We start from the raw sequence: 27005 nt of genomic DNA on the forward strand, positions 1-27005 counted from the left end.
CGTCTGAAAATGGATAACGAAATCTTGATTCTTGTTTAACTTTCGCTGACTTGGCTCCTCTAGGGTCACATCCATTGTTACAAGTAATTATGTTTTTCTTTCAAATTTGATTTTTTTTAAAATTAATTATTTTAAAATATTTTAATATTAAAAAATATTTTAATATATTTTTAAATAAAAAAAATTAAAAAATAAAAATATATCATATTTCTAAACACCCTCTAAATCTTAATTGCTAACTTGGGGGCTAACCCGAGTAAGGTTTTATATTAAAACCCAAGATGATTTTTATTTTTAAGTGCATTTTTTAAAATGTAGTTTTAAAAAATATTAAATCGATAATTTTTTTATAATTTTGATATGATAATTTATAGATAAAAAAAATTATTTTAATATATTTTTAAATAAAAAATATTTTACACCATAATATTAAATATATATTAAAATAAATGATAAAATAATTGTTTAATAAGTTATTCTATGACATAATATAACATATCAAAACAGCCAAATTTAATTTTTAAAACAATGTAGCTTTAATCTAGATTGATTCATTAACTGTATTGGTCACATTTTTCAGACAACTAATATTTTCATTGCAATTTATTCAGAAGAATAAATTTTAATTGATTTGATTTTCCTATAAAGCACTTGAATTACTACAAAATTTTGACTTCAAATCATTGATTACAGAAAATAAATAAATTACTTTTATCCATCTAGTCTAGTTATAGAAAAAAAAATTAAATTCAATTAAATTTATAATAATTTGAAAAAAAAAAATAACCCTTAAATTTATCAAAATTAATACCATTGTGGATATTTAATGCCAACAAATTAAATATATTAAAAAATTAAATTCGGTATGGATAAACTAATCATGACTAATAATATATATAATAATTTAACTAGGATAATAATGAGTTTTGAATTTTATAAATAAATATATCTATTTTATTTATAGATATCAGTCAACTGATGGTTTACCAAAACTTATTTCGAATTAAATTTGTTGATTTAAATTTATATGATTATATATTTTTTATTATTATTTTATAATTATATGAGTAAACTCGTAATAGAATTTATCTGTTGCAATGATTTTTCTTATATTCAAAGTAACATTATTTTAGGGTTGAGCTTTCAAGAAGAAGAGATAAAAGGTGGGCTTCTTAAAACCAAAAATTACTTGGCCCATTTCCTCGACCCTCTGCTCAAGCAAGGCTCACTCCTTTTCACAATGTTTCGCTGAAAGACCTAAAACCTTCTCTGTCTCTGTCTTCTTCTCGGCGCTATAAACCCTAAACCCCTTTCTCTCTCTCTAGAAGACTCAATCGAAGGTGGGTTATCATTCCTTTTCTCTTTGTTTCTTTCATTTTCTTTTCAAAAGAAATTCTTTGTTAGTATTTTGGGAATGCTTCTGGCATCAGATATCAGTATCTTGTAGGTTGTTTCAACTAGGTTCTTTTCATGTTGTACTAAAATTAAGAAACTAGAGTTCTATAAGCTTAAATCTTTCTCCTGTTGCTTCATTTCCCTTAATAACCTAACAAATTCTCTCCTTTCTTTAATGGGTTTGTTTATTTGCTTCTAGCAAGTCGAGATTTTATTACTTTTTGTTTATTTTGTTAAAATTTGTGTTCCCAGAAAGCAAAGTTATAAAATTTTGAGGTCTAGATTGAGTTTCCTTGATGTGTTTTTTTGGTTTTGTTTTGTAGAGCAGGAAATGTGAAAATAGGAAATAAACAAGCTTTTTGATTACATATGATGTCGACAATGCTGTTTGCTTTTGGTTCGTTGTTGGTTAGACCTTGTTAACGTGAGTGATTTTGTGTTCTTAGATGAATTTCAAGAATGTGAAAGTACCCAATTTGCCGGGTGGTGGTGCCATTGGAACTCTGATTAAGCTTGGAGTTATTGGTGGGGTTGGTTTGTATGGAGCTACCAACAGTCTTTACAACGTTGATGGTGGACATAGAGCAATCATGTTCAACCGTATAGTTGGTGTCAAAGACAAGGTTAATTTCCTTACTGTGGCCTACACGAAGAATTGTGTAAAGCTAATGATGGTTGCTTGTTGTCAAATCTGACTTGCTCCTCATATTTTGTTTTCATGATGACCCTTTTCTGATTGGCTGATGCTCATGTTATATGTACACCCAAATCTGCTATTTAACTTATCGGGCTGCTTTCTTTAACATTTTGCAAACCTTAATCAATGTATTTTGGAACAGCCTTATTGATATTGTTTGCTAATGAGAAATATGTTGATCCCTTTTGCATTTTCTTACCTTCAACAATGCCATATGATGGTGGGTGGAAGTTGAAACAATTCCGTGTTCTGTGATTTTGTCTTTGTATTTGGAAATCAGTGTAGCAGAATACTTGATATGGATATAAGAATGGAAATTATTTGCTTGGTGATTTAATATATTCCGAAGAATATAAAGCCTCTATGGACCAGCTTGATCACAATTATTCTTGGGATGACTGTCTAATTGTATTATCTTCTGTTTCAATCAGTTACATTTTTCATGCACTCTTAAATGCTTCTTGACTCATGATGGGGTGGTTGGTCCCCGCTTCAATGGTTGAGTTTGGGGTAGAGGGGCTGGCCACTTGAAACTAGAGTTTTGATTCTCAAATCATGATTAATTTAACAATGCAGTTGTTGGACTTATACTGGATCGTATTTTCCCCCCACCATCATTTCATTTGTTATCTTGATACTATGCCTTTTACTTCTGTATTTTATTTTGTGCTCAAATATGTATTGTTCAATGTGTGTCAATGACCAGGTTTATCCTGAGGGGACACACTTTATGGTTCCATGGTTTGAAAGGCCCGTCATTTACGATGTTCGTGCACGACCCCATCTGGTAGAGAGTACTTCAGGGAGCCGTGATCTCCAAATGGTAGATGTCTTATGCCTTTCATATTTCCTTAAAATCTTATTATAGATTTTTGCTGGAACTCTGCTGGGCAACACTTCTTTTGTTGATGCACTCAAGGAGGTTGCCGAGAACCCTAAATCTTTTGACTTTAGTTTTCTATCTTGATGCATTATATTAAAACCCTTGCAATCTTTCTTTCTGAATTGGTTTTAAAATTGTTAACAGGTCAAGATTGGGCTTCGAGTTCTTACTCGTCCTGTGGCAGACCAGCTACCTGAAATTTATAGAACCCTTGGTGAGAATTATAATGAAAGAGTTTTGCCTTCTATCATTCATGAAACACTGAAAGCTGTGGTTGCACAATACAATGCCAGTCAGCTCATTACTCAGAGAGAGGTAATAATTACTAAGCATTCATATTCTAGTGCAAACTATCACTGTCAATTTCATTCACCTGATCAGCAAGGGGAAGTGTTTATTTAACATGTTATTTTTGAAGATTCTCCATAATTCCTAAATTTGTTGAAATAACCTTTTCATGTGTATTGTGTATATAGTTGCTAAGGCATCTATTTGATAGCATGTTGACTGAACCTTAGTCCTGTGTAGGCTATTAGCAGAGAACTAGGGAAGATGATGTTCATATTTTCTCTAGCTTTTCATTATTTTGCACTATTAAGTCGGTATTTGGCATTGAGAGTGGCAATAGCGGTGGTGGTGTAAGCTTTTACAGTAATGTATTAGAGCGGTGAAAAACATGTAGAAGTGTTTGGTTAAATATGTTGTTGAAAGTATGGTTATATTGAAAATAAAAGACACACACACAGAGAGACATGTATATTATAATATAAGGACAAACCAAAAGCTGGAGAAGCTGCAATTTGGCCATTCTTTCTTTTGTGTGCATGTTGCTGTTCAGGCACTATTCTCTGTTGACTTTGGTTTGTTATAGGCTGTTAGGATGATTATATTGTTCCTTCAGTCAGGCATCGATTTAACAGTAGGCATCTGTTGGCCGTTGTTAGAGAATCATGGAAGATATTGACCAGTCTTTAGTTTCTCCATCACTTTAGCATTGTCTGCTGGATATATTGGATGTTCTTTTTTGTGTACGTAGCTGTTCATATGCATCATTCTATGTTGACTAATTATCTTATTTTATAGGCTGTAAGTAGAGAAATAAGGAAGATTTTGACAGAAAGAGCAGTCAATTTTAACATTGCACTCGATGATGTGTCCATTACAAGCTTGACATTTGGGAAAGAATTTACTGCTGCCATTGAAGCCAAACAAGTGGCCGCACAAGAAGCTGAAAGAGCTAAATTTATTGTGGAAAAAGCTGAGCAAGACAAGAAAAGTGCTGTTATCAGAGCTGAGGTGAGACAGAAGAAATCTTGATCTATTTTAGGACAAAGGCCTTCTTGTTTTCATTCGACCTGCATTTGAAAATTGCACTCCTCCCCCCCCCCCCCTTTTCCTCTCTTTAATCATTTATCCTCTATGGATTACAGGGAGAGGCCACCAGTGCTCAGCTCATTGGTCAAGCTATTGCCAACAATCCTGCATTTATCACTCTAAGGAAGATTGAAGCGGCAAGAGAAATTGCACATACCATCTCAAATTCAGCCAACAAGGTTTTCCTTGATTCTGGTGATTTGCTGTTGAACCTTCAGAAGATGGAGTTGGAGACCACTGGGAAGAAATAGGCTCATGTAGTTAAACTTATTGTCAAGATGCCTACACCCCCTCGTAAAGTTTTGTTTCTCACAGCTATCCATTTGGGATGTCTCATGAACTAATTAGTGAAACAAATGCTTAATTATCTTTTGAGACAAACAAGGGATTCGATGAATAATTCGTTAGGGAGTTGGGAGGGTTTGGACCGACCTTTACCAGATATTGATGCAACGTCTAGGCTAACAAACTGTTACAAGTCATTTCCCTATAGGCATATATATCTTAATATGATGTTTATGTTTGTGTGTTGTGTTCGAGAGAGGGAGGGAGGGAGGTTGAAGGGATCCTTTCAACATCTTTGCAAGTTTCTATCCTACAACTTCTACTTATAATCCACCTAGCATATTCTTTTTTTTTTCTTTTCTTTTTTTTTAATTTAGAAAGACTTGGGAACAAAACGTTTTAAATAACCAGCCCTAGAGAGAGCATTCCCTACAACCTTGTATTATTATAATGGTTAATATTAATTAATCTCAAGGAATTGGCCATGTAATATTTGTTATTTTCCTTGGTTCTTTGAGTTTAAACCGTCATATCAATACCTATATGAATTTATTAAATATTCTCAAATTCATATTGATGTGATGAAGTGTATTTTCGAGATGGACAAAAATTAACATATAATGATTCGAGAATATTTTTTTAGCGTCACGTAGAAATAATTAATATCAAGAGTGGGTGGAGTTATATTAAATTAAGCTGATCGCTATTGTTCAAGGGAAATTAAGCCTATATATATATTTCGGATATTCTTCATTACAAGATGGTATCATATTTAGGTTTCAAGAAAGGCTGGGTAGAGATTAATTAAGGATTGAAACAAGGATATATCCTTTGTTAATTGTGCGTTGGCCTTGATTTTACAAGGAATTTCAATATGTTTTCAACAAATATATAATTTGTAACTTAATTTAGTGCTAATAGAAGAAAGGTTGGTGAGCTTGTTAAGACTTTGTGATGTTTACAAGTACATGGGATTTTTTATTTTTTTTTAGAATTTAGGTTTTGATGATCACCTTTTTTACCTAATTAACTAACATTTTGGCTTACAAATTCAGAAGTGCCTGTAAAGCTAGAGGGATCCTTTTTAACAGCTGCTTTGGAGTCCATCATCCGGTCTTTAATCTAGACCTAATTGTGATTTCACTGAGAAACTTCTGTCACAATATTTTTTTTTTGCACATCAACAAGAAAATTAATATTGTACCTTGATTGGAGCAAGAGGCATTCTTGGAGATGAGACTTGAACCATCCCTAATTATCCAACTTCTTAACCAATGAATCAGCTTGATAGGTAAACTTGAGATTTGGCTCGGGTTGGGGTTTATAAGAAATAAAGGGGAGTTGACCATTGTGATCTAATAAAAAATCCAAGTCAATTTCTGACGCGGTCAATTTGATTACATATAAAAAAAATTTATGCATTTTTTAAATGATAAAATTTTAAATTTTAAAAAAATTAGATTAATCCATTTTAAGTGTTAAGAGTTTAATAACTTTTACTTAGAAAATAAAACTTTTACCATTTTTAATTAATGTGTGAACTAATATCATCATGTCCATTCTTTGTGAGCGTATGATTTAAGTAACATGACTAAACCCATGTAAAAATAACAATGTGACCTATATGTACCTACGAAACAGTTAAGATTTCTTGTTTTGCCATTCAACATTCAACAATCAACACCAAAATGAAAGCCTCCCATCTAGGCGAGGCTTTGTATTCGAAGTTTCTAGATTGAAACTTATTTTATTTTAATTTATTTAAAAATATAATTGTGGTTTTTTTTAAAAGTATTTTTTATGCTGAAATATATTAAAATAATGATTTTTTGATATATTTTAAAAATCATTTTTATGATCAGTACATTAAAACAATTCAAAATATATAAAATAAAAATAAAAAATTATGAAACGTAGTTTGCACTACGTTTCCAAATGATATAATCTTTTTTTAGGGTAAACATCCTTCCTAGCTAGTTGGTCACCAATAAAACAAACCAAATTTGAAGGATTTAGTCGTTTCTTTGGTGAGTAAATGAATCTTGTTGACTTTAATTATACAATGTGTTCATGGAGAGAATGTTTTGTACATAAAATTAGTAAAATTAAAGCTTAAACTCAATTGACTAATCCACATATAATAAGAGTATTCTCGTCATGTTATGTTAATTGCTGCGAGTATATTTTATTTTAAAATGATATGGAAACTTTTTTGTATTAACATGATGTATTTTTTTAAGAAATGTAATTTATTTTTAATGTTTTAGTGCTAGGATTTGAACTTGAGAGAGTAAAAAATAAAAAAATAAAAAAGCCAAATCTTAAAATCATAAATTAATTAAAACAAAAAAGTTTTCATAAAAAATTTACACCATTAAAAAATGTCAATGACTTGGCATCACATGCAAGGTAGCACATGAGCCTCATCGATGAGTCATTTGGTTGAACGCATTGTCGTCTAGTTGTCCTTCATTGGAAGAAGAATTCCCATAGACATAATTTCCAAATTATCCTAATGATAAATCTTGATAATAAACTTGTTATCATGGGAAAAATCTGCAGAGTGAATGATTTTGGGTTTACCTATCAAAACAATGAAGGTTATGAATTTTCTTGTGCATTATATTTTGAAATATTCTAATTATAAAACTCGACAAGATCTATGACTTGAATGACAAAATAAATAAGTCAACTTAGATCAATCAAAACAATATTTCTTAAAGATTTTTCTTTAAAAAAAATTTTGCAAAGACATCGTTGTAAACAAAAATTTAATGGGCTCTCATCCAGGTTTTGACCGATTCAATTTAGTCATGGTTTGTCCTACCGAGATGACCGGCTCGACCGAGTGAACTCCCACCCGATCCAACACGAAACCTGGACCAGACCGAATGGTATGGGTTGTGAATGCTGAAAAACTTACATCAAGAAACGAACGCTCTCAATTTGTATAATATCAGGAGGGGGGAAAAGAAGTAATGGGAGGCATACAATTCAAGAACTCACATTTTTAACCTTGTTTGGGGAGATCATGTAAAGGGAGAGAGGCAAGGCTGAAATAAGAAATGGGAGATGGAGATTATTCAAGGCTTATTCTTCTTCCACTTCAAGGCCTGGTATGTATTCCAAACTGACATCGAAAACTACAGGACTATTTGGTGCCACCCTTGGCCTTCCTGGAGCTGAAGTGAGTCCTTTCGGGAAAGCCAACTAGAAACATGAATAACCATGAAAACAACATAACTAGAAGCTTGATTACGAATAGAGATTATTGTTTAGTTGTCTAGAACACATGTTGAAAGATGATGTCTACCAGTGAGACCATCGCATCTCGTGATGGCTGTACATAGACTGACATGTATGAATCTATACATCAAGTTTTGGAATCTGCTCCTAACTAGCTCGTTAAATCTCAAAACAATGCATAACGTAGAACGGTGAGAGCATCAAGTCTTATGATGCATCATTGGTCCAATATAGGATTTCCATCTTACCTGGACCAAGGTAGCTGCTTGGCTAACATTCTGCAACTATCTACAGTTTTTTGAGTAAGATGAGAATGAATTACCAGTCCTGGAATGTAGAGCCGCCGCTTCCCTCCAACTTTCATGCTCAGGATCCCTTCATCAAGTCCCTTGATCACCTATTCTAGTCATTCAAATTGAAAAGAAAATCAATGGCAGAGCGTTTTCTGGTTCCACATACACCAGTCATCAGAGTATGACTTTATTGCATTATGCAATGCTTACCATGTCATGGAATTTGGAGATTATTCAACAACATAAAGAACATATTGCATCACCAATCCACCATTGGATTCGTAAACAATTACCGAAATCTATCGAAAGGATAACTAAATATATGTTGATTTAAGGAGGTCATAGAGCAAAATCAGAATTTGCAATGTTAAGCAGGACTTGAAGCTAAAAGCAGCAAACTCAGTTTCATGATCAGTGGCACAGGGCCAAGCTTAACATGGATTGCAATTATGGAGCTTACCTGATCGGAGCCAACACGACAGATATAGAGCTGCCCTTTCTCCAATGAACTGCAGAATGAAAGGCAAACAATGTCTGGAATTGAGAAACAATGTTTGAAATTGAGCAGGTTCTTGTAGGCCGAAAACCCACCACAGTTGGCAACTCTGCCCTGCCCCCTTTACACCTAGACGCTAAATTTCATCCATTTTTTCGCAACGTATTCCATCATCCAGAATTTTATCATTAGACATCACTAATGATCGTAAAATCAACATTGTACCTGTCAAAAATTTGCCCAGTTGGAACCATGGCAACATAATTAGCAGCAACCTGTAAGTATAAATGATACTGCCATTAGATGGGGTGGACAAGTGAAAGAAAAATTGAATCCAAGTAATGTTTATCCAAACTGGTCAACCAGTAAACCTAACCTAATGGCCAGTTCCTGTAACTAATGATACAAATAAAGTGAATGAATTGAAGATCTGCTTATTGTCCTGGTTGGTTTTTGATACTGGAGAAATTTATGTGCAAGCCTAGCTAATTCTTTACAAGCAACGTCTGAAAATTGAGCAATCATATATATATATATATATATATATATATAAAAACTGAATGCTCCTTCTGGTGGGAAAGGTGACCAAGAAACATGGATTTGGCCCACAATTGATAGTCAATTGGTGAGTTTTGGAAGCTGGAAATTGGTCACTAGAGCATCAAAACATGATTTCTCGGTTAATTTACCTGAAAACCAACTGGAGGACTAGGGCCTTGACCAAGTTTAATATCCTTGAACTGCAATCCAGACTCTGTAGTCACCATTGGCACCTTCATCAACAAAGAGGATTAATCAAACCAGAATTTGAAAATGACCAGTCTTAACAATCTTATCAAAATTAAGAAAAAGGGGTCCATGTAACAATCTCACCATACATTTTCAAGCTCTTTCTCACAGTTTTCATCACATAATCTTGGCTTGTCTTCTGGTGGCAATCCAGCTGCTTTGGCAATATCATCAAATAAGCCTATATTACAAAGACTTGAACCCCTAATACCAGCCCAATTACATGATCTCTTCTCTTCATCAAACTTGTATCCATCTTCTTCTCTCTTGCTCTAATTCCAAGGTCCAAGTTTGAGCATTGCACATTAATGTTCATCAAACCTTGGACTTTGTCAAAGACATTAATAGTGCCATGTCTTTTAGTAGTTTTGCCAGAAGAAGAACCTGCATGCCACGATAAATGTGAAAAATGAACGTGATGGCAACAAGGAAGTGGTTCAGAAGGTGAAGAAGAGATTGATTAATTACCAAGTGGAAGCAGAAGAGATGAAGGAGAAGAAGAAGCCATTTTTTTTTGTTTTTGGTTTTCTTGAGATAAAAATAATTGAGGAGGCTGCAATGTCTGAAAGTGGATAACGAAATCTTGATTCTTATTTAACTTTTGATGACTTGGCTCCTCTAGGGTCAAATCCATTGTTACAAGTAATTATTTTTTCTTTCAAATTTGATTTTTTTAAAAATATTTTTATATTATTTTAATATATTAATATTTAAAAAATTATTTTAACATATTCCAAACAAAAATTAATTTAAAAAATAATATATATCATACCCTTAAAACTCTTTAAATTTCAATTGCTCACTCAACCCCAGCAGGGTTTTATATTAAGACCCTGGTAGTTTTTATTTTTTAGTATTTTTTAAATATATTTGTTTTAAAAAATATTAAATTAATATTTTTAAAAAATTTCAATGTGTTAATTCAAAGATAAAAAGAATTATTTTAATACATTTTTAAATCAAAAATATTTAAAAAATATTTTACACCATAATACTAAATATATATTAAAATAAATGATAAATTAACTGTCTAATAAGTTATTCTATGACATGATATAACATATCAAAACAACCAAATTTAATTTTTAAAAACAATGTAGCTTTAATCTAGATTGATTCATTAAGTGTATTGGTCAGATTTTTAAAATATAGTCACATCCAGACACTAATATTTTCATTGCAATTTATTTAGAAGAATAAATTTTAATTGATTTGATTTTCCTTTAAAGCACTTGAATTGCTACAAAATTTTTGACTTCAAATCATTGATTACAAAAAATAAATAAATTACTGTTATCAATCTAATCTAGTTATAGAAAAATAAATTAAATTTATAATAATTTGAAAAAAAAAGAAGAATAACCCTTAAATTTATCAAAACTAATATCATTGTGGTTATTTAATGCCAACAAATCAGGATGCTAATAATATATATAATAATTTAACTAGAATAATAATGAGTTTTGAATTTTATAAATAAATATATCTATTTTATTTATAGATATCGAGTCAACTGATGTTTTACCAAAACTTATTTCGAATTAAATTTAGATGATTATATATTTTTTATTATTATTTTATAATTATATGAGTACACTCGTAATTTAATTTATCTATTGCAATGATTTTTTTTATATTCAAAGTAACATTATTTTAGGGTTGAGCTTTCAAGAAGAAGAGATAAAAGGTGGGCTTCTTAAAACCAAAGATTACTTGGCCCATTTCCTCGACCCTCTGCTCAAGCAAGGCTCACTCTTTTTCACAATGTTTCGCTGAAAGACCTAAAACCTTCTCTGTCTCTGTCTTCTTCTCGGCGCTATAAACCCTAAACCCCTTTCTCTCTCTCTAGAAGACTCAATCGAAGGTGGGTTATCATTCCTTTTCTCTTTGTTTCTTTTATTTTCTTTTCAAAAGAAGTTCTTTGTTAGTATTTTGGGAATGCTTCTGGCATCAGATATCAGTATCTTGTAGGTTGTTTCAACTAGGTTCTTTTCATCTTGTACTAAAATTAAGAAAGAGTTCTATAAGCTTAAATCTTGCTCCTCTTGCTTCATTTCCCTTAATAACCTAACAAATTCTCTCCTTTCTTTAATGGGTTTGTTTATTTGCTTCTAGCAAGTCGAGATTTTATTACTTTTTGTTTATTTTGTTAAAATTTGTGTTCCCAGAAAGCAAAGTTATAAAATTTTGAGGTCTAGATTGAGTTTCCTTGATGTGTTTTTTTGGTTTTGTTTTGTAGAGTAGGAAATGTGAAAATGGGAAATAAACAAGCTTTTTTATTACATATGATGTCGACATTGCTGTTTGCTTTTGGTTCGTTGTTGGTTAGACCTTGTTAACGTGAGTGATTTTGTGTTCTTAGATGAATTTCAAGAATGTGAAAGTACCCAATTTGCCGGGTGGTGGTGCCATTGGAACTCTGATTAAGCTTGGAGTTATTGGTGGGCTTGGTTTGTATGGAGCTACCAACAGTCTTTACAACGTTGATGGTGGACATAGAGCAATCATGTTCAACCGTCTAGTTGGTGTCAAAGACAAGGTTACTTTCCTTACTGTGGCCTACACGAAGAATTGTGTAAAGCTAATGATGGTTGCTTGTTGTCAAATCTGACTTGCTCCTCATATTTTGTTTTCATGATGACCCTTTTCTGATTGGCTGATGCTCATGTTATAAGTACTGCCAAATCTGCTATTTAACTTATCGGGCTGCTTTCTTTAACATTTTGCAACCTTAATCAATGTATTTTGGAACAGCCTTATTGATATTGTTTGCTAATGAGAAATATGTTGATCCCTTTTGCATTTTCTTACCTTCAACAATGCCATATGATGGTGGGTGGAAGTTGAAACCATTCCGTGTTCTGTGATTTTGTCTTTGTATTTGGAAATCAGTGTAGCAGAATACTTGATATGGATATAAGAATGGAAATTATTTGCTTGGTGATTTTCATATATTCTGAAGAATATAAAGCCTCTATGGACCAGCTTGATCACAATTATTCTTGGGATGACTGTCTAATTGTATTATCTTCTGTTTCAATCAGTTACATTTTTCATGCACTCTTAAATGCTTCTTGACTCATGTGTGGGGTGGTTGGTCCCCGCTTCAATGGTTGAGTTTGGGGTAGAGGGGCTGGCCACTTGAAACTAGAGTTTTGATTCTCGAATCATGATTAATTTAACAATGCAGTTGTTGGACTTATACTGGGTTGTATTTCCCCCCCCCCCCACCATCATTTCATTTGTTATCTTGATACTATGCCTTTTACTTCTGTATTTTATTTTGTGCTCAAATATGTATTGTTCAATGTGTGTCAATGACCAGGTTTATCCTGAGGGGACACACTTTATGGTTCCATGGTTTGAAAGGCCCGTCATTTACGATGTTCGTGCACGACCCCATCTGGTAGAGAGTACTTCAGGGAGCCGTGATCTCCAAATGGTAGATGTCTTATGCCTTTCATATTTCCTTAAAATCTTATTATAGATTTTTGCTGGAACTCTACTGGGCAACACTTCTTTTGTTGATGCACTCAAGGAGGTTGCCGAGAACCCTAAATCTTTTGACTTTAGTTTTCTATCTTTATGCATTATATTAAAACCCTTGCAATCTTTCTTTCTGAATTGGTTTTAAAATTGTTAACAGGTCAAGATTGGGCTTCGAGTTCTTACTCGTCCTGTGGCAGACCAGCTACCTGAAATTTATAGAACCCTTGGTGAGAATTATAATGAAAGAGTTTTGCCTTCTATCATTCATGAAACACTGAAAGCTGTGGTTGCACAATACAATGCCAGTCAGCTCATTACTCAGAGAGAGGTAATAATTACTAACCATTCATATTCTGATGCAAACTAACACTATCAATTTCATTCACCTGATCAGCAAGGGGAAGTGTTTATTTAACATGTTATTTTTGTAGATTCTCCATAATTCCTAAATTTGTTGAAATAACCTTTTCATGAGTATTGTGTATATAGTTGCTAAGGCATCTATTTGATAGCATGTTGACTGACCCTGAGTTCTGTGTAGGCTATTAGCCGAGAACTAGGGAAGATGATGTTCATATTTTCTCTAGCTTTTCATTATTTTGCACTATGAAGTCGGTATTTTGCATTGAGAGTGGCAATAGCGGTGGTGGTGTAAGCTTTTACAGTAATGTATTAGAGCGGTGAAAAACATGTAGAAGTGTTTGGTTAAATATGTTGTTGAAAGTATGGTTATATTGAAAATAAAAGACACACACACAGAGACACGTATATTATAATATAAGTACAAACCAAAAGCTGGAGAAGCTGCAATTTGGTCATTCTTTCTTTTGTGTGCATGTTGCTGTTCAGGCACCATTCTCTGTTGACATTGGTTTGTTATAGGCTGTTAGGATGATTATATTGTTCCTTCAGTCAGGCATCAATTTAACCGTAGGCATCTGTTGGCCGTTGTTAGAGAATCATGGAAGATATTGACAGTCTTTAGTTTCTCCATCACTTTAGCATTGTCTTCTGGATATATTGGCTGTTCTTTTTTGTGTACGTAGCTGTTCATATGCATCATTCTATGTTGACTAATTATCTTATTTTATAGGCTGTAAGTAGAGAAATAAGGAAGATTTTGACAGAAAGAGCGGTCAAGTTTAACATTGCACTCGATGATGTGTCCATTACAAGCTTGACATTTGGGAAAGAATTTACTGCTGCCATTGAAGCCAAACAAGTGGCCGCACAAGAAGCTGAAAGAGCTAAATTTATTGTGGAAAAAGCTGAGCAAGACAAGAAAAGTGCTGTTATCAGAGCTGAGGTGAGACAGAAGAAATCTTGATCTATTTTAGGACAAAGGCCTTCTTGTTTTCATTCGACCTGCATTTGAAAATTGCACTACTCCTCCCCCTTTTCCTCTCTTTAATCATTTATCCTCTATGGATTACAGGGAGAGGCCACCAGTGCTCAGCTCATTGGTCAAGCTATTGCCAACAATCCTGCATTTATCACTCTAAGGAAGATTGAAGCGGCAAGAGAAATTGCACATACCATCTCAAATTCAGCCAACAAGGTTTTCCTTGATTCTGGTGATTTGCTGTTGAACCTTCAGAAGATGGAGTTAGAGACCACTGGGAAGAAATAGGCACATATTGTCAAGATGCCTACACCCCCTCGTAAAGTTTTGTTTCTCACAGCTATCCATTTGGGATGTCTCATGAACTAATTAGTGAAACAAATGCTTAGTTTTCTTTTGAGACAAACAAGGGATTATATTTGGCTTCAAAAAACTTAAGTTGATGGAGTTGTGCAGCTCCAAGGGGAACCTCCTCAATCGAACCATTTTTTAGACAAATATTGGACTGTTTTTCCATATTGTCCTTGATATCAGATGATTATTCTTCCAATTCCATTTGCCAATGTATAAATAAATGCTTAGGAAAGCATGGAAATTACAAATTGTTGCATTGATTGTTCGTAATGTCTGTTACTAAAAAAGATGCAATTTCCTTTGCGTGCATGGACACCTACTTGTTGCAACACTAATACTGTTGTTCTTCGATGATCCATAGTCCTGGCCCTTGAGAAAGGATCATCTCGTTTCAAATTTAAGCTGTGAATGAATAATTCAGGATTAAAAATTTAGGTATTGTTTTGCATAATGTTGTAGCAAAATATGTTTTTTTTTTTTAATTTTTTTAATTAGCATATTAAATCGATTAAAAAATATTAGGAAAAAATTAATTTAAAGCAAAAATAAAAAATAATTCTTTTAAAAAGCACATAGGCTACTAAAATAAACTAATCCTTAATCAAGTAAAAATTTGCTAAAACAAACGAAATCTTAATTAAATAAAGATTTTGTAATGCCGCTCCAACTCAAGACTTGGTTTGATAGGTTATATAAAATTTAGAGCTAAATTCAGGGCTGGATATTTAATTAAATTGGGTTAGACATTGATTAAAACAGATCTATTATACTTTAGTTAGGTTTTTAGTGATTTAGTTCCCCTGATTAAAGCATTTTAGATTTGATCTAATTAATGTCTTTTTAAAAAAAGACAAATGTTGTTGTGTTAATAAAAACAATTAATTCAATGATCTAGAGATCTTAGATTTTATATATATATATATATATATATATATTCTAGAATCTAGTTTAATGACTCCAATTCAAGTATATAATAAAAATACCATAGATAATAAGAAGTTAAGGCCTTTAAATGTGAAATCGGTAACATATTGTGATAACTTTCTTTCATTCATTTGATGATGGGGTTCTTACGCGTCCTTGACTAAGGAGTTTAGTGCCACCAAAAAATTAAAAATAAAAAAAAAAGGTTTTTTTGGGAGGCATCTCAATCTAATCACACGACTTCATTATTCTCCCTGTGCGGGGTGCAAGATTTATATAAATCCTTCCATGATGGGGAACAAAACATACATTAAACCCGTCAGGAATATTGACTAATCTTAATTAGATTAAGGTTTGATTTAATGCAAATGATTTTGAGTCAACATAATTTAGTAGGGACACTAGTTAAATAGTCGTGTGTTAGGTGGGTCAACTTTAAAATTCTCTAATTCCATTTCTTGTCTAAACTTTAAAATTCTTTGATTCAATTTCTTGCCTAACTTAGATTCAAAATTAAATTTTATGTTAGTTGATTCAATGTAATTTAGTTAACTTGACCAAACTAAAAGCAACTTAATTGAATAGTAAAGTAAAAAAAAATTGAGAATGAAATTAAAAAGAAAAAAAAGATGAGATTGATAGAAAAAACTTTTCGAATCAATTTCTTGTCTAGTATGGGCTTAAAATTAAACCATATAGTAGTTGTTCTGATATGATCCAATCGACTTTGTCAGTCTAAATTGCAATTCGATGGACTAATAAAAAAAAGTCTAAGAATGAAATTAACAGGAAAGACATCTCAATATGGCTCTTTGCCTAGCTCAAATTTAAAATTTAATTATATGAGAATTGTCTTAACGTAATTCAATTAACTTGGTCAATCCAATTGACAACTTGAATGATTATTAGAATATACTCGAGTATGAAATTGAAAAATAAAATGATAAAATTAAAAGGAAAAAATAAAACAAAAAGAAAAGACAAGTTGGCTAAATTGAAACTTGAAAAAAAGGAGTTTGTTCTAAGTTTTTTTTAATTGTATTAGGTAATTTATTCATTAATTTGGTTTGAAATAAATTATTCACATACTCAATGATGCATTCATGGTTATTTATTTTAAAATTTAAAATTAAAGGATATTTCTAAAATCTTATGTGTCAAACAACTTTTCTTTTTTTTTTTTTCTTTTTCCAACAAATTTAAAGATATACTATCATATTGGCTTCGTAGCCTATATGTTCAAACTTGAAAAAAAAAAAAAAAAAAAGAGCAAAAATCTTCTGAGCTATCGAACCTAACTTTTAAAGCTTAGGTTATAGTAGATTAGACAACAATTCCATTTATCACCTAATCAATCGCGTGAATGATGGATATTTTCCTCTTACAATATGTTACTAATTTTATCATACCATATCATTTTAATAATTGAGATTAATTTATCTTAATCTTAGGATTAGACGAGGTAAAAATCTGATGTGAGGTGGTTGGAATTTCCCAAATCCATGCGTGTTGACAATTATATTTTCTTGGTCAATTCTTGATTTTTCAGGTCTTGAATTAATGTTAGGCAACTTGTTCTTGCTCCTATAAAACTTAGCTACGTGTATATGTTGGCCAAATTTGGTTGCTAATGATGCATCTCGACAGCTATTTTGCTTTGCAATTAAAACACTAGTACACCTACAATTCCCATATTTCAACAAGAGCAAAGATTATATTATTGATTTAATTTCTAGTCTACCAATCTTTTTTCCCCTAGGTGATGATGATGTTAAAGTTATTAAATTTAATCTAACTAAATACCGATCTAAGATCTAGATTATTGATTGGACAAGAAAATTCAAACTGACCTAAATCAATTAAGAATATTATCATTTTGAGATTTAATAAAAAAACATGTTAATTTTTAATTCTATTTTAAAAATTGAATTAAATGGTAATAGGATTAAAAGTTTACTCGATTAATTAACTATATCAATTTTTATTTAGTTTAATTTAAAATTTAATTTAGATTAGATTAATGAATCATTATATTAATTAGTCCAACCAGGTTTGATTTGGATTGTTTTGTAAGTGTATAATTTATAAAATATATCGGCTGTGTTTCAAAAAATAAAAATAAAAGAAGAAGAAAAACTACTAGTGGCTTCCTAGCAACACCCCTCTGAAAATTGTAAACAAAAAAGGGTTGGAAAGCTACCTGTGACAAGAGAAAAGGATAAGGTGATGTAGTTATTCCAACTTAAAGGTTGCCATTGAACAAATTGATAAAAAAAAAAAAAAAAAAAAAAAAAAAGCTCTCATGAACTCACTTACTGATCTAAGAATAATATTGTGAAAAATCTATGGTAGTGGTAGTGATTTATAACTCAACAACTTTGAGTTATAAAATTAAACTAATTAAATGTATGCGAGTTATAATTTTTTTTTAATTGATCCAAGACATTTAAATTTATTGATCTAAGACATTTAATTAGTTTAACTTTATAAAAAATTAAGTATGTGGTGTTTAATTTTTTTAATTAAAATAGTCATCTCTCTCTCTCTTTTCTCACAAATAAATTCATGTTTATCTTATGAATAATGGATTTTATTCTCACACCGCCACCGATTGAAGGATCTTTTTTATAACAACTGATTAACTATATTGAGTTAGCAAGGAAGAACTTATGTAAATAAATCTTATGAATCATACTTTATTTTTAGATAAAAGATATATCAATGGGTACATTTATATTTATTTAAGTATCATGGAGATTGGCTAATTTGATCATGATTCATATCCTAATTTTGACATAGATGGTAAATGAGAAAACCTCATGAAAACCAAGTTGTTTTCAAAACTTATAGATAGATTTTGAAGGTTGGAAATATTATATACTTGAGTAGCACAAATACGTAGAAAGCAAGGTTTTAAAAGGTTCAGGGGAATCATATTCGAAGCTCAAGTTAACATCCATGGTGGAGGAAAATAGCTTTCATCAAGGCTACGCTGTGTATGTCTATATACAGTCTAGTTTAAAGACAAAGAAGAAGAGTTTCTTGTCACTAAAAGAAGATCTCTTACCTTGGATTTTAAGGTTGCTTATTTATGTATCTTTTGAACTCACAGAGCATGTTCATGTAAAGGTAGGATGATCATTATACCTACTATCTAAAGTTTTTTAATTATTTAAAGACAGCGATTCAGAGTGAAAATAAGTCATTGTAAAAGTTGCCCTAGTTATAGTTTTTGTGGGTCGTGTATTGTTGAAAATAATAAAAAATAAAAATAAAAATTTAGGATAGTATTTTGTTATTGTCTCCAAATAAAAACGATAAAAATAGGAGAGGAGAATTGGTTTTGTTGAAGATAAAGACGTATAAATAAATATGTTATTAAGACAATACTAGAGTATTTTTTATACTTTTAAAACTGGAGATAGAGAGGGAATATATCTTTTGAGATAATATTTATTATTTTGTATTTTTAAAATATCATTGTAAAAATTTTTAATTTTAAAATTGTCGAACTAAGATATATATAAAATATAAAGTATTTTATCATTATTGTTGTAAAACTTAACTTGAGAGTCGATCCAAGACAAGAATTGACTAACTAGACGGGTGCATCAACTTGGGTTAACCTAAATCAACATAAAAATAAAAGTAGTTACTATTATAATTTTAAAACCAACTTTGTGGTCGATCCAAGGTAAAACACAGGTCATGGGTCGGGTTGACCATTTACTCAAGTTAACATAAAGACAAAAGTTGTTGTTATTATAGTTTTAAAACCCGATTTAGAAATCTAATCGAGATAAGTCACAGGTCGACCCGGGTCCTAGTTTTAAAACCTGACTCGAGGGTTCGACATGGAGCAAGGCCCAGGGCATGGGTCTTAAGGGACGACCCGGATTAACCCAAGTTAACATAAGAATAAAATAATTATCATTATAGTTTTAAAACTCGACTTTGAAGTCGGCAAGGGTTTTGATCATGTCAGGTCTAGTCAATTATTTTTCTATTTTTTCTTGAACCTAGATCAATTCAAGTTTCAGATTGACTTGTTGGGCCAGTCGAGTTTTATAACTAGTTATAATATTAGTAAAAATGCATATTGATAAAATATTTATTTACTCACAAAATTCTATGAAAAAAATGAAAACTCTAATTGTGTGAGGTGTCATCTAGATTTGATACCATCTTGTCATGTCAATTCAAATTTGATAAATAAATTGAAAAGATCTTTTAAAGAAATAATTAAAAATAAAAAATACATTCTTTTAAATTATTTATTTATTATATATTATAGAACTTGGACACAATTATTTTCAAGGATGTACTTCACAGACTACTTTTTATCTTTTTCTAAAGAAGCCACGGAGCAGCCGCGAAGTCGCACAGTCATACATCCGTAAACTTGGAACACGTGGGCATGTCTTTATGACGTCACTCCACGTCATAGCCGCGGGAGAGGGCTGTCTGATCCACGTGGAGGGTCCCGGGTTTGGCGTCACACGGACTCTTGATGATGTGTCTGTGAGGCTAAAGTTTGTCGTTGGCTTTCGTCAGCTCTCGCCACCGTCCGCCAGCGGCATTTTTCTTTTGCGTGTATGGTCAAATACGTGGCAAGAGATTAAGTAGTTAATTAATAATATTGGAAATAAATTATAGTGTGCTCCATACGTAATTGTTAATAATTATTTTCTATAGAAGAGATAGACAAGAAGAAAAGAAGAAAGAAATAAAAAATAAATATTTTTAAACTTAGATAAAAGTATTCTTTGACAAAGATTACCATCGACGTATGATTTGTTTTTATGTTTAGAATTACGTTTGAATAGATTTAAAATATAATTTTGTTTTAAAAAAATATTAAATAATGATTTTTTTTGTATTTTTTAACTGTGATATAGACATGTCAAAAACAAAAAATATATATTTTTTAAATTATTATATATTTAATACAAGTAAGATGGTGAAAAAGGGAGAGAGACTTGGATTTCACTTAATTTACCTCATTGGAATTAGCTATGTTCTTCTTGATTGGATGTTTGGATTGAAACTCAAACAATAACTTAGAGAATAAATTTACTTAAAACTCAATCTAACAGCTCATAATTATTAAAATTTGAATTAAAAAAAAATGACGTTTACAATTTGTAAAGATATCAATATTCACGCCTAACCCATAAAATAGATCTAATCAAATAAAGCAGTGACTTTTAAGAAAGAGCAATGGGATGCTAAATAGTACTTTTATACATCATGTAAACCAACCTAAATCTAGAGAATTTCTTTCCCTTCAACCTAAAGAAACAGAAAAAAAAATGAATTTATAATTTTAGTTGAAAGTCATACCTTCTATTCAATTTTGATTATGTTTGCTAACTCAATTTATCTGTAAAAAAACATTAAATTTTATAGTTTGATGTGTTAATGTGAGAAAATATTATTTTAATATATTTTCAATTAAAAAAATACTTTATAAAAATATATTAGAGCAATATTACTAAACACACATTTCATAAACAATATTTAAAAAAAAAAACTTGAAATGATATAGTTTAGATTAATCTAAGTTAATTTAATTGATTTATAATATAAAACAAAAAAAATAAATTTAATGCGAGTTTAATAACTTTGATATTAGCCGACAAGTGATCAACAAGAAATTCTCTTCCTCGGAGTGTTCGGTAAGATCAAATCCAATACAATAATTCGAGAACAAACACATTTATCATTTATCACACAAGAAGATAAAGGTCATTCTTAATGACACGTAGCAACATTAGATGCTCTAATTTAAAAATAAATAAATAAATGCAAATAGTGAAGGATGACACAAATCAAACGTAAGCCACAACCATCATGCAGCGTGTAACCAAAAAAATAAGGCTAACTGCCGTTGACGCCTGACTCTTTCACATTGATCAAGTCATCCCCCTCTCCATTTTCTTATATACCCTTCTCTTCTCGCCATTTCTAGGCACCATAGCTCAACACACACAAAACCTTCTCCTCTCTCTGTCTCTCTGTGTCTTTAACCATGCAGCAGGCAATACCTTACAAGTCATGGCCACCTTTATACACCAACAACAAGCCTCTAATAAGCCCTTTTCAACTTATTGCCCACCATAACAATGGTGGGGTGGTTGCAGCTCAAGAAGTGCTAAAACGGTCAGGAAATATGAGCAAGATGGTACAAGAAAATGCAATCGTAGTGTTTGCTAGACGTGGATGCTGCATGAGCCTAGTAGCGAAACGTTTGCTTCTAGGGCTTGGTGTGAATCCAGCAGTTTATGAGATTGATGAGGCTGATGAGATTAGTGTCTTAGAAGAATTGGAAATGATCTGCAATGATGGTGGAAAGGGGAGTAAGAAGAAAGTACAGTTTCCTGCTCTTTTTATTGGCGGAAAGTTGTTTGGTGGATTGGATAAACTTATGGCTGCTCATATTTCTGGAGAATTGGTTCCTATTTTGAAAGAAGCTGGAGCCTTATGGCTTTGATTTTTCTGCAATTTTGTGCTTTTCTAGCTAACTAATTGATTTCCTTTTTTTACATTTTTCTTGTTCTTTTTCTTTTTTTCTGTTTTAGATTTGAAATTATAATTTTGTTATAGAAAGAAGGAAATACACACTGGATTTTTTTTTTTTTTTTTTTGCTGTTTTCTTCTTATAATGATTTGTGGAACTTTAAGAAGATTGGAAGATCAAGTTGCACCTCTCTCTCTCTATTTGTGATGCCAGCCTGACTTCTGCTCTGGCAATTTTTTGTCTTTCATAATGTAATGGAGGCAAAATGCTACAGAACTGATCATGCCCTTGTTGACTCCTCCAAATTTAAGTGCACAGCTGGTTCTAGGTAACACATGTTGACATTTTTCTGCTGGGGCTGAGGAAAAAGACTTCTTTGCATCACATGGAACCACTTATTTACATCTCACCTCTCTTACATGACAGGCCACCTAACATTTTCCATTAGTACATGGAAGGTGGGAAATACGTTATTGAAAATCTAAGGTGTCAAGAGAAAATGCATGGCAGAGTGGTTGAAAACCTTAGCAGTAGATGTAACATTGGAAATGCCTAAATATTTTTTTACTTGTAAAACACAGAATCCATGTAGCAGCTTGGAAGTATACATCTTTGTATTGAATTAAGCACAACAAATAAAGATACATGGTTGAGGTTTGGAAAAATTACAAGCAGTTAAATTGTATCCGACGATGAATAAAATCAAAGTCAATCCAAAACTTTATACTTGCTGGCAGACGGAGAGAAGAAGATTGAATTTCATAAGATGCAGCCTTCATTTCTAGAGGCTGATGCAAATTGTTTTGGTTTGACAAATTAGATGTTTCCTCAAGTAAATCATCAAGTACGTCATCTTGAGTGGCAGCACTAGAAGTGGTTTCTGCCGAAGCGACAGGCATTTCTTGCAAGTAGTGGCAGAGGCGTAGCAACCTCTTTCTCTTGTAAATTAGATGTTTCCTCAAACTAAATCATCAAGTATGTTGTCATCAAGTACATCATCTAGAGTGGCAGCAGTAGAAGTGGTTTTTGCGGAGGCAAGGGCATTTCTTGCAAGTAGTGGCAGAGGTGTAGCAGCCTCTTTCTCTTTGTAAATCAGATGTTTCCTCAAGTAAATCATCAGGTATGCTGTCCGGGGTGGCAGCAGTGTAGGAGTTTTTTGCTGAACCACTGGGATTTCTTCTAACTTCTGGCAGAGGTGACAGGAGCATCTTTCTCTAAAATGGGTAAAGTACCAGGCCAAAAAAAATAAGAATCAAGTAGCTTGGTCTCACTAAGCGAGCCAGGAAGCATATACAGGTTAGACTCAGCAGCTTCTGCTTCAAACGTGGGCAGCCTGCTCTTAGGGACAACAGGAACTCACATTGAACTGTTCTGGGGGCTCAGGAGCTGTGCTTTGATTGGATTTTCCACACTGATTTCTATTCAAATTACCCTTGACATCTGATCCCTGAATGAATGAAAATGGGTCTGTATTGCCTACGGTCAAGCCTGATGCAAAAACCTTGGTATTTTGACTGACAGCCTTGTTCTTCTCAGAAAAATCTTCAAAAGCCGATTCTTCAGAGATTGTTAAGGTTGCTTTAGTCTGAGTTGTTGGTTTTCTGTCAGGTCCATGACTGCTGCTTGCCTCTGATCCTGTTGTTTGCAATTGGTCAAATTCCTGGCTGCTGCTTGTATTTGATCTCTTACCAGATTGTCCAATAAACCATGTTACACGTAGCATAATATATCCTATCTAGAGAATAGACAAGCAATTTTCACCCTAACCTTTTGTTACTATGCGACATACAGTGACAACTTTGGAAACAAGAAATGACCACACCAATTAATAATCAGAGAGAAACTATTTAAAAGAACGCAAGCAAAACAAGAACCAAGAGTGATTAACCATTTGTGGAAGTGCCTTGTGAAACGAGAAACAGATTTGAGTGAAGAATATTTTCAAGCTGCTAGTTCTTGATCTAAATATTACTAGCAAGCAATCACTGAGATCTTCTTCTATATATCTTTTAACTGAATATTTTGTACATGTTTATAAAGTACAAGGTAACTCTGAAGGAAACATTTTCCGTGAAGCATCATAATGTTACTGAAACACCCCAGTTCTGTGAGACCCTACACAATTGGACAAACTTTTCTTGACGGCAAAAGTGGTAATAACTGATAAGCCATCTAAAACACACATTCAAAGGTCATATGAGAATGTAGAGCATACCAATTCTGTTGCTAATAGATCTGCTTCAATGAAGAGCCTCCCTGATGCGTCTACTTTAGCTAGTTGTTCTGCAAGAGCATGCAAATTAAGGGAGAGAAATGATGCCTGATAAAAAATGGGTAAGGAAACTTTAGGAGAGTATATAAAGAACTTGGACAATCAATATGAAGGTAAGAAAAGGAAAGTAGCATTCCAATAAGATAGTAAAAGGAGTAACTGCTGGCATTAGCATGAAGCTAATGCATTGTACTTGTACTACCATATGCAAGAATACCACTTTATTCTAAACTGTGGGTACTTCTGCACTTCCAAAATTTTTAAATGTTTAAGCCTACAGAAATGGATAAATTTGACAACATTAAATCGCATTTTGGACAAGTGGCACACCTTTATACAAATATTCTAGTCAAGGATTGGACTCAAAATTTTTCTCACAATCTCCTATCAACAAGGATTGAGTTCCTTACCCTCCTTGTTAGAGAAGGAAATGTGGACATAGCCCATACCAATAGCAAAGCACTTTAAACTTTTCTTTTCCAAGACACTCATTGAACTTCACAAATACAGTAAGTGTCAATATAAAATAAATCACTCATCCATCAAAATCAAACCTAGGTTTGAGCATATGTTTTGGATGTTAATATTTCCTGTAAACATGATATTTTGTTTGTCCAACAAGCTATGAACAAACAGGAACCAGGATCAAGATACAATTTGTCTGACTTGCATGTAAGGAATGTGAAGTTGAAGAAAACTAAAGAAGAGAGCCCTACATAAAGTGTCCCAGTATAACATCTCTACCCTTACACTACTGCATATCAATTTTCAATTTTCAAAGTGTCCGGGTTCTAACACCTCTTCATCAGACCATTTTCAGGTGGGCAGAGAATGGAAAATAAAACTAAAAAAGATGATAGTAAATCTCTTTCTACAATTAATGGCATATCAAGAAGCTGCTTAAGTTAAATATTAAATTATTAGATGAGTTAACACATTTGAATTGAATTGCTATCCTCTTTTCTCTATCATATTGATATCTTACTGTAAACAAAAACGAGAGATCATATTTAATGAATAAAATGAAAAATAAGCAACTACCTCATGAGTTGAAGTAGTTTTATCCTCTACAACAAAATTATCATCCCCAATCCATGATAGAATGCTTTCTCCCTGACTGAAAGCAAGGGGTCTACTCCATGCCTAAATTCCTATTTCATCAAGCACTTGAAGTCAATAATTTACCAACATCCAAAATAAAAACAATCTCAAAAACAGTGTGCCTCATGCAACCATTTCTTCTACACAAAAACCAACTGTCTAAACCAGCCACCAGAAGGACCAGAAACCTTGCCGACAATACAGTCAGATTTATTAGTCAATAATCACCAGCAACAAGTAATAACTGGATTGTGCACAGTCAAAATGCTAGCTAAGTGAGAAATTGGCAACAATTCAGACAAGAGTATAATCAATTTCTGAACTTTACAAAGTGATTGCAAAGTGCAAACGACATGCTACGGAAGCAAATCGAAATGGGAAATGGTCACAGCAAATAAACAAGAAATAAAAACCTGAAGCCTAAACTGAGAAGATGTTTCAAAATACACGTAAACTGCAACCAAACCTAAACAAATTACTATGTCAATTAACCTGTTGAATCCCCACCACACACACATTCGAAAGCCTAGTCCAGTTACTGATCAAGAAAGAACCTTTATACTTGAAACAGAATAAAAAAAATAAAGAAAAAACTTCAACTTCAATTCCATACAAGTATCCATCCACATTTCATTGCAAAACAATTCAAATTGCATTATCAATTGCACATTAATTACTATTCCTTGTCATCATTCAAGTTTTTTATTCAAAAGACTTGGGTACATATTCAGAAACATACCAGCCAAGAAGTCCTCAAGAGAATGAAAGTTGTCAACTTGGTGACATTTTGATAGAGCTTCATTTAGGAGGTGCTTAAAGTCAGCACCTTTTCTCTTTGGCAAAACAAGACCATCATCCTCAAAGTTTGGTTTTTTAAGGTTATCTCCATGTGGTTTTTCAAGATTGACTCCAAATTCATCTTCATCATCATCTCCACAACGATCCCAGTTTGAAGGAAGTCATGATTTTTGAGGTTTTTGCTTGTTTTCAGTTGATGGGGCTTTGTTGGGTTTTTGCTCTCTTTCATTTTGCAAAAGCTTTTGTGTCCATTTCACTTCTTTCAAGTTTGAACTTTCAACCAGATTTTGGAGAATTTTCTTTGCTTTGATTCTTCTTTGGTTCAAGTTTTGTGTAACCGGCATGTCATCCCGTAATGAGGAGTCTAAGCCCATGATACTCAATGGGTAAGGGCCCACATGGAATTGATGCTCAAAACAAAAGCCCACATGATACACGGGCACGAACAGTTTAGTGACGCCCACACCGGAACTGAGGATCAAAACAAAAGCCCATTGAGCAAGAGATATTGAAACTCGCGACTTGACCACGTCATAAGAGTTCAAAACTCTTGTGATCAATGCCCAAAAGATGATTTATGCACCGAACTACTATCTGGGTGGGTTGGATCAGTTGTTTTTTAAAACAAAAAAATGTAAAAAAAATTCTTTGTTTAAACTTGAAAATTAAACCGCATGGTTTCATCAATTTAATGGGTTTAAAAATTTTGGTAATTGGTAAAAACATGACTTAATTTTTTAAAAAATT

General features: G+C 32.5%; 5 protein-coding genes across 12 annotated transcripts; 3 read left to right on the forward strand and 2 right to left on the reverse strand.

The window, feature by feature from the left end:
• Positions 1-1182: 1182 nt before the first annotated feature.
• On the forward strand, positions 1183-4872 carry LOC118059546 (prohibitin-1, mitochondrial). 2 transcript variants are annotated; one of them, XM_035072428.2, is made up of 6 exons: positions 1183-1340; positions 1842-2018; positions 2799-2915; positions 3120-3290; positions 4059-4271; positions 4406-4872. In XM_035072428.2, exons 2-6 carry the CDS (start codon positions 1842-1844, stop codon positions 4598-4600), a joined length of 873 nt encoding a protein of 290 aa, XP_034928319.1. In that variant the 5' UTR covers positions 1183-1340; the 3' UTR covers positions 4601-4872. The 2 variants fall into 2 exon arrangements, with proteins under 2 accessions (XP_034928319.1, XP_073266413.1); XM_073410312.1 differs by having other exon boundaries at positions 1197-1337; positions 1840-2018.
• Positions 4873-7411: 2539 nt separating this feature from the next.
• On the reverse strand, positions 7412-9966 carry LOC118059547 (peptidyl-prolyl cis-trans isomerase FKBP16-3, chloroplastic). The gene is made up of 8 exons (XM_073410511.1): positions 9927-9966; positions 9763-9842; positions 9548-9730; positions 9359-9442; positions 8895-8944; positions 8634-8682; positions 8203-8277; positions 7412-7844 (listed from the first exon to the last, which is right to left on the reverse strand). Exons 1-8 carry the CDS (start codon positions 9964-9966, stop codon positions 7725-7727), a joined length of 681 nt encoding a protein of 226 aa, XP_073266612.1. The 3' UTR covers positions 7412-7724.
• Positions 9967-11163: 1197 nt separating this feature from the next.
• On the forward strand, positions 11164-14839 carry LOC118059545 (prohibitin-1, mitochondrial). Of its 2 annotated transcripts, none has more exons than XM_035072427.2 (6): positions 11164-11322; positions 11821-11997; positions 12784-12900; positions 13105-13275; positions 14041-14253; positions 14383-14839. In XM_035072427.2, the coding sequence occupies exons 2-6, from the start codon at positions 11821-11823 to the stop codon at positions 14575-14577; spliced, it is 873 nt and encodes a 290-aa protein (XP_034928318.1). In that variant the 5' UTR covers positions 11164-11322; the 3' UTR covers positions 14578-14839. The 2 variants fall into 2 exon arrangements, with proteins under 2 accessions (XP_034928318.1, XP_073266408.1); XM_073410307.1 differs by having other exon boundaries at positions 11174-11319; positions 11819-11997.
• A 6640-nt stretch (positions 14840-21479) lies between these two features.
• On the forward strand, positions 21480-22204 carry LOC118059548 (glutaredoxin-C9). The gene has a single exon (XM_035072431.2). It carries the CDS (start codon positions 21599-21601, stop codon positions 22058-22060), a length of 462 nt encoding a protein of 153 aa, XP_034928322.1. The 5' UTR covers positions 21480-21598; the 3' UTR covers positions 22061-22204.
• A 472-nt stretch (positions 22205-22676) lies between these two features.
• LOC140955796 (uncharacterized) lies at positions 22677-26564 on the reverse strand. 6 transcript variants are annotated; one of them, XR_012170363.1, is made up of 4 exons: positions 26200-26564; positions 25401-25510; positions 24303-24370; positions 22677-23771 (listed from the first exon to the last, which is right to left on the reverse strand). XR_012170363.1 is itself a non-coding variant. In XM_073410494.1 (4 exons), the coding sequence occupies exons 1-4, from the start codon at positions 26260-26262 to the stop codon at positions 23427-23429; spliced, it is 615 nt and encodes a 204-aa protein (XP_073266595.1). In that variant the 5' UTR covers positions 26263-26564; the 3' UTR covers positions 22677-23426. The 6 variants fall into 6 exon arrangements, 2 of the variants coding, with proteins under 2 accessions (XP_073266595.1, XP_073266596.1); XR_012170361.1 differs by having other exon boundaries at positions 24303-24407; XR_012170359.1 differs by having other exon boundaries at positions 24303-24407; positions 25401-25648.
• Positions 26565-27005: the final 441 nt, after the last annotated feature.

The sequence above is a fragment of the Populus alba genome, chromosome 7 (genome assembly GCF_005239225.2).
Source record: "Populus alba chromosome 7, ASM523922v2, whole genome shotgun sequence".
NCBI classification, from domain to species: domain Eukaryota; kingdom Viridiplantae; phylum Streptophyta; class Magnoliopsida; order Malpighiales; family Salicaceae; genus Populus; species Populus alba.

Excerpts from the sequence above, each read along its gene's own strand:
- LOC118059546 (XM_035072428.2), top strand. The coding sequence starts at position 1,842 with ATGAATTTCAAGAATGTGAAAGTACCCAATTTGCCGGGTGGTGGTGCC. Across the intron at positions 2,916-3,119 it reads GGAGCCGTGATCTCCAAATG|GTCAAGATTGGGCTTCGAGT; the intron begins GTAGATGTCTTA and ends AATTGTTAACAG. Across the intron at positions 4,272-4,405 it reads GTGCTGTTATCAGAGCTGAG|GGAGAGGCCACCAGTGCTCA; the intron begins GTGAGACAGAAG and ends TATGGATTACAG.
- LOC118059547 (XM_073410511.1), bottom strand. The coding sequence starts at position 9,966 with ATGGCTTCTTCTTCTCCTTCATCTCTTCTGCTTCCACTTG. Across the intron at positions 9,843-9,926 it reads ATCTCTTCTGCTTCCACTTG|GTTCTTCTTCTGGCAAAACT; the intron begins GTAATTAATCAA and ends CGTGGCATGCAG. Across the intron at positions 8,683-8,894 it reads ACTGGGCAAATTTTTGACAG|TTCATTGGAGAAAGGGCAGC; the intron begins GTACAATGTTGA and ends TTCATTCTGCAG.
- LOC118059545 (XM_035072427.2), top strand. The coding sequence starts at position 11,821 with ATGAATTTCAAGAATGTGAAAGTACCCAATTTGCCGGGTGGTGGTGCC. Across the intron at positions 12,901-13,104 it reads GGAGCCGTGATCTCCAAATG|GTCAAGATTGGGCTTCGAGT; the intron begins GTAGATGTCTTA and ends AATTGTTAACAG. Across the intron at positions 14,254-14,382 it reads GTGCTGTTATCAGAGCTGAG|GGAGAGGCCACCAGTGCTCA; the intron begins GTGAGACAGAAG and ends TATGGATTACAG.
- LOC118059548 (XM_035072431.2), top strand. The coding sequence starts at position 21,599 with ATGCAGCAGGCAATACCTTACAAGTCATGGCCACCTTTATACACCAAC.
- LOC140955796 (XM_073410494.1), bottom strand. The coding sequence starts at position 26,262 with ATGAAGCTCTATCAAAATGTCACCAAGTTGACAACTTTCATTCTCTTG. Across the intron at positions 24,408-25,400 it reads AAACTACTTCAACTCATGAG|GCATCATTTCTCTCCCTTAA; the intron begins GTAGTTGCTTAT and ends ATTTTTTATCAG. Across the intron at positions 23,772-24,302 it reads ATCTATTAGCAACAGAATTG|AGATCAAATACAAGCAGCAG; the intron begins GTATGCTCTACA and ends CAATCTGGTAAG.